We start from the raw sequence: 6,751 nt of genomic DNA, 5'->3' as shown, positions 1-6,751 counted from the left end.
AATAAATGTTTTAATTTTACGTATGTTTTAAAAAAAATCTGAAACAACATCATTCAGTTTTGTTTTTCCTCTTTCTATAGATTGTTCTTCTTTCATTTCTTTTGGGCAATGTTTTCAATTCTCAAAGTTATAAATCCTCGATCAATTTTGGTTATCTCGTAAGTAGATGAACAGTTAAATAGTGTTGTTTACCGTTAGATTTACATCACGTGACTGAATTTGACTTTACCTTGTTGTATTGTCGTACCGTGGTATTGTATCCTAAACACCATTTGCTATTTTTAAAATACCATATCTTAAGGAACATTCTACATCGAACAATCTTAGAAATGTGCAACCACCACTTCATCAACTTTTTGCATATAGTGTGCGTTATTTCTACAAATATTTGTGTAAATGCATGGTCTTTGCACTAAGTTCTTTCCATGTGGATTTGTTTAGAACAGATGTTAGTCAGCAATAATGTCTTTATGTAGTATCAAACTTGTACATAATGAGAACTATCATTGTGAACAAACGTAAAAGCAACGTAACACTTTGCGAAGATTTCTTATAAGTTTACAAGAAGGATTTTGTGTTTAAATTTTATAGAATCAAATCACTATAAAGTAAATCCCATCCGCAGCAGTAACCATGCAACCGATCTTGAGTGCGTTTTATTAATCTGTCATATAAGGTAGTGAGAAGCGTCAGAAAATATCTGGAGAAATACTTACGTGCAAACCTCCACCTATATAGGAAATGTTACAAATACTACATTTACTTCATGATGACAAATTTCAGTACCTTTCATAAAACCAAATTGTTTATGACGATTTTTAAAATTGTATGTTGGGCTCTAATATTTATATTGAGAATCCGCTTCCCGCCTGGCACTTCATTGGCAACAATACCTTTAACAAAAATATATGTATGCTAATACTTCAAACTAGAAATAGGTTTTGGTCACAGATTTGGATTACGAGATTTTAGTGCGCACAATTCTGAGAGTACTGCAGTAGCCTGCCCTTCCAAGTAAAAGTAGGTAGAAATACTAACTCACTTAACTTTTCAAATGTAGTTCCTGCCTCATCAGCTGCCTTTGTATTGTTTCAGTATTCATTTTCGTAATGACTTATATTTCCATACTTCATAAGGCATACGTGTGTCGTGCATGTCGTGTGTTGATGATATATAGATTGTGCATATATAAATTAAATATGGCGTCAACAAGAACGCTTAGAGGATCTCCTACATCACATACATGCGACGTTCTCCATTCAAGAAGTCTTGCTTCAGACGATTAAGAACATGCGACATGGGTAATGATTTGAATTTTTTTCAAAATCGGCTTTTCATGACAAAATGTTATTTGTAAATAGACGTCTTACCTACAGATATGTAGAATTATTTGCAGGTAGTTGACCAATCAAAGTTACATTGTTTACATAGTGAATAATGATGTAAGATAATTGCATGAAATGCATGATACATCAAGATTGCGTGAAACGGGCGAAAAGATAGAATTAGCTACTTCGTAACGATCGTTTTGCACCGGTTTCCATTAAAAAAATGCAAGCGCGTAAAAGGTGTTTCCGGTCGTTTCTGTCGCAAGGATAGAACTCTAGTCTATCTCAAACGATCGATACGCAAGGATCATTTCTAACGTAAGGATCGCTTTTGTCGTTTGAGTTGAGCGTTTGCATATGATCGTCTCTGTCGCTTCTACAAATTGCAAGCGACAAAGATGATCCTTACGACAGGAACGATCATATGGAAACCGGTCTTTACAGAGCAACATCTCATTAAAAAAATGAGTGAAATGACGTAACATTAGAATCATATAATTACCTAAATCAGCTCTAATTTTTAGGGAAAATATTAGAAAAGTATTGTTTCACCAACGCATTTTTAACAATTTCATCAAGGTTGTTTTAAAAGACATAAAAGCTAAAATGTTTTTATTATATGTTGAAAGTTTCATTAGAAATAATGATCAAATTTATAACATCACAGTTTTGGAAATTCTTTATGGTTTTATTTTCATCTCAGTGAACTTTAAGGAATTATCATATTTCCAAGTATTCCAAATCACACCTTTGTAATTGTTTTGGTTGCCACTATAGTAGTGTCCATTCAGGTTAGAAGCATAACAACCTACATACCACCAAGCACCTTTGTAGTATGGCACAGTTTCCACTTTTATCATTATCTGAATCTTTTGTTGTAAACGCCATGCCATTATGATAAGATAATGAATCTCCAGCATTTCCTAAGAAAAATAATACCTTTCAAAAATCGCATTTAATGCAGTTATAGAATTCTTTTGAACTTCCATTAACACAAGTTTAATGTATATATCATTTAGGCTTTGACATTTGCATTTACAATTCATTATTAGAGGCTTAGATATAAAAAGGACTTCAGTCAGTCTTCATTTGACAATGGTTCTTTTGTCTTTAATGCGTTCGGTGCCAGAGCCCTCTATTTGTAAGAGTTAGGACAACGGGTCTGGGGCGAGCGCGGAGCAGCCAGTTTCGTGATTACTTGCAAGTTAAACTTGTAATAAAACTGTGTGAAATTGGTTAATGAGCAAAAGAATAATAAAATTCCGCCTTGTTTAATGGAAATTTTAAATATATCGGAAACCACAATCAAGCTTTTGGCGTTTTTGTGAATAATTACTGCAAACCAAACTCAATTTCATGGATTTGAGCTACATTCGATGTTGACTAGTTCGTGCTTTGAAACTAATCGTGATCCACTGTTAGACGTTTTTACGTATGTGAACGTATATTCTCGCAGTTTTCACCAACAGCACCAAGATATTTGTTTTCATTGCTTATAATTTACCAGCGATAAAGAAAACACTCGACATTTTGGTTGCATATTCTTGGCCGGGAAAACACGTTACGATACATATCTCCAGATTTGAATCAATGCTTTGGCAGGTATAAGGTATGTAAAAATAAATCACTGCAGCTCATTTTTGGTTATATTTACATTTAGAAAACGTAGAGGCGACTCAACTGGTAAAAATATATTCTTTAGAAATTCACCACTAATAATCTTACTCTAAAACAAAAAGTATTTTGAATTTACAATTGAGCTGCTATAATTTTTTTTGACTTAAACTGTGCCTACCATTGAATCAGTGTTATCCAAGTTTTGTTTTGAAGCACTGTGGTCGTGAAATTTTGCTTAGGTAGTAGATATTTTGCAATGTGATCCAGGCATAAAAATTTAATGCAGATAGATTACAAAAAATTTTTGCTGGAAAATTATGAATTTAAAATATTTGTTAGATGCAGTAGCTCTTATGTTCTATTAATCTAATGTGAAGTTGTTGATTTCTTATTGATTGTGAAACTGAGATTATAGTTAAAGTTTAACCCTAATGCAAAACGGTATAGGCTTCTATTTGGTGAAGCATTTGTTGAAAAGGAAATTATGTTTGTGTATTATAAAACAATTCTGCTGTTGAAGAACAGTCTTGTTTGCTACAAATGTCACTGTTTGTACAGACTTTGACATTGTATATGAGTCTGATCCAAGTTTTAATTTGTCATTACTCAACTTAAAACCAAGTTTTAAGTTGAGTAATGACAAAACTTCGGCATGTTTTCCAAATTATAAAGACCAAAGACCACACCAAATCATTGATTATGTAAAGACCAGAACAAATCATTGATAAACAAATTGAACATGCTCTGGTTTGAAGTACAGTCAGAATGTGTATTTCATTACCAGTAATGTATTGTACCCAGCTGTTTCAGTAAATATTTTATTTATGATTACTGATACTATACTTTCAAAGGATTTCCTAAAGATGCAAAATACAATATTCGAAAGTATATTATTTTAGCATATTGGATTAGCAATAATTATCTCTTGAAGTGGTTAAGAACTTGTAAATTAGAGTAATTTCCGAACATAATGATAAGTCATAATCTTTCTATAAAGAACAGGCTTTGTATGTAAGAAAACTATTGAATCGTTAGCATTAGGAGAAATATTTCCAATGATTTTTCACTCGAAAACAATCTTCGTAAATAAACCTTTAGATAAAGATCAGTTAGACACAATGGTCACTACGCACAATCCAGTCTATCGTAAAGCCATTTCTTTCTTTTTTCTCGATCCATAATTATGGCGATATGCAGTTACATGTTTTAGCTATCAAATAATCAATTATTGTAGCCATACCTCCAAAAAATCAAAATATTTTCTCAAAATACAAACAAACTTATAATAATCGCCATATAAACACTAGTTGAAATTTTAAAATTAGGAACAAAATGGCGGAAAATAATCATGTGATCGATATTGTCCAGTAAACGTTCGCAAACCAGAGAACAATACATGTCCCAACTCTTACAAATAGAGGGCTCTGTTCGGTGTATGTAAAGTTTGACGTATGAAACAGACCTTACTTCATGGCGTACCTGGGTATTTTCCGAGGCTCAATTGATATATTTGTGTTTCATGCTTATAAATGTGAATTGTCCATGTAAACTTAAATAAATTTCTGTTATGTTTTAGGTTGTTGTTAAGTTCATAAAAAACTTTTACATGTAAGAACAAGTTATAATGTATATATCATTTAGGCATTGAACCTTGCATTTACAATTATTTACTAGGGCTTACTTGAATGCTTGCATTTTATAAAAGATTTCAGTCAATGATCATTAGACAATGATATTCACAGTATAGATTTTTCTTATGTACCAAATAATTTAGTCGTGTTTATTAGCTACATGTTGTTCAGGTGCTAGGTTATTACGTAATTTACAAAGCTGCAGTTGAATTTGCATTTAATGTTGATGATAAGTTAATCACAATTATTACATGTCACAATCAATCTTTGCAACAGAATCGTTCGAAATTGGAACGACTTTTTTACGTTTGTTTGTTGTATTTTTCGGTAAGTTTTAAGTTCAAAATTAATTATATTTTTATTGACAAACAAGGCTTTAGTTCGAAACCAACCGTTACTATCCGTTTTATCAAAACTTGAGAATCCCCGTTGCAAACTGTAATCACTCATATCATTCAAAAATATTGTATATATCAAAATATTTTTCCTCAAACGTTTATATTAACGTATTAACTTACCAGAATATTTACCAAGACTTAGTTGATATTTTTTACTTTCATTCTTTACAGCAAAATATTCATATTCAGCATATGCTTTGTTTCCTAACCAGTCTCCCAGGTCGACACGAAGTTTATTTCTCCTTGCAGATGTTAGTCGGTATATTTTATCCAATCCAAGCCAAAATTCAGAACTAAGATTACCAAAACCTTCTTTATAGTCATTCCACCCACGATAGAAATCAACACTTCCATCCTGGCGTCTTTGAAATACAGTCCAGCCACCACCATATGAAGTCATGTCACAGTAGACATTAAAAGATCCTTGACCATCAGGATCAATTTGATAAACTCCACTTTCGTTCTTGCCATTATTTTGTACCTCAGTGCAATCTTTGGCTATTTAAATTGAAAATGTTAAAAATTCAGTTTCTCAAGGTTATGTTATGATAGGATAAACGACTGAATTTTGTGAAAAGTGTTTTAAGCGAATGAAATCATTACTAGGTATTATTATTATTTGTTAAAATTGCTTGTTTCATGTTTCACAGGCTGAAAACGTACAGAACACAAGCATTGCATGTAAGATATGGATATTATTGACTACTGTGAATTACATTTGAAGTGGGGATGCTGTTTTGCAATATACTCAATTTCAGAATATAAAGTCAATTTCATTGTAATGTGCTTACATGAAATTTTTTATGTCTGAATAGAAAATTCCAGTCTAACTCTAATAGCGTTAAATTGAATAGTAAGAAAGTCATTTGAAATTTTATTAAACCCAGTAGAAATTTAATGCCATCTACTGAAAACGTTATTACCCATTATTTACATACATTTTTGACCTTATTTATTGTACCTCTTAAAAATATTGCTTATTTAGGTTTTTAAAGGAAGTGAATTCTTAATAGTAAAACCTAATTTTCTTACATCGGAAGTTAACAAGATATTTATGAATGAACATTATCAGTGCATACCATCCATACTAAGCGGCGGATGACTAATTGCGCAGCCTGTAAGCTTAGAAAAATTTGTGGGACTTTAAGTGATATAACTTTCTCCCAAAAATTTCAGTCTTTTGACGACGTTTCCGTTTCTTATGCTCCATTGCCTTTGCTTCAGTTTTGTTACTCATAGTGTAAACATTATAGAATAAATTTAAATTTCGAACGAGATAAACTCACTACTTTATGAGTTCTATACATAGAGCATTATAATAGTATATCGTACAGTTTCCAACAGGATATATTATTGAAATTTTGATCATTTATCTCATCTAGAATGGCAAAGAGTAAAAACTATGTTTAAAGAGAACAGGACTTTAAAACGCGGGAATGTAAGCTTCAGCCTACATAGCCTACTGAGTAATCGGACAACGGCCATATTTGTCTGTTCTTGGAATAAGTTCATAAAGCTACAATCCATTGGTTGAAGACATTTGATGTAATATTATTGAGGTGCACTCATTCTAGGAGGTCTGGAAGCAGAGGCCGGAACTGGGCATTAGCAAGTGCCCCCACTTTTGCAACAGGGAAAAATGTGCCCTTTTCTGGAATGAAAGTGCCCTTTTCATGGTATAGAAATGCCCTTGTTTTAGGCAAAATTGGACAGAAGAAGTTTTTCTTAGATACAAGTAGCCCGAGAGTAGAACATAGTCTGTCGGCATCATGCGAAA

General features: G+C 32.4%; 1 protein-coding gene across 1 annotated transcript; it reads right to left on the bottom strand.

The window, feature by feature from the left end:
- Positions 1 to 1,995: 1,995 nt before the first annotated feature.
- On the bottom strand, positions 1,996 to 5,901 carry LOC124454904 (fibrinogen C domain-containing protein 1-A-like). Its single transcript, XM_047005656.1, is given in 4 exon segments — positions 1,996 to 2,156; positions 2,158 to 2,251; positions 5,095 to 5,472; positions 5,898 to 5,901. Coding segments are annotated over 4 exon segments (624 nt in total). The 3' UTR covers positions 1,996 to 2,008.
- Between the last annotated feature and the right edge of the window lie 850 nt (positions 5,902 to 6,751).

The sequence above is a fragment of the Xenia sp. Carnegie-2017 genome, unplaced genomic scaffold, assembly GCF_021976095.1.
Source record: "Xenia sp. Carnegie-2017 unplaced genomic scaffold, XeniaSp_v1 HiC_scaffold_3, whole genome shotgun sequence".
Taxonomy (NCBI): domain Eukaryota; kingdom Metazoa; phylum Cnidaria; class Anthozoa; order Malacalcyonacea; family Xeniidae; genus Xenia; species Xenia sp. Carnegie-2017.
The sequence above is the reverse complement of the archived record's forward strand: the minus strand, read 5'-3'. Positions and strand labels throughout refer to the sequence as shown.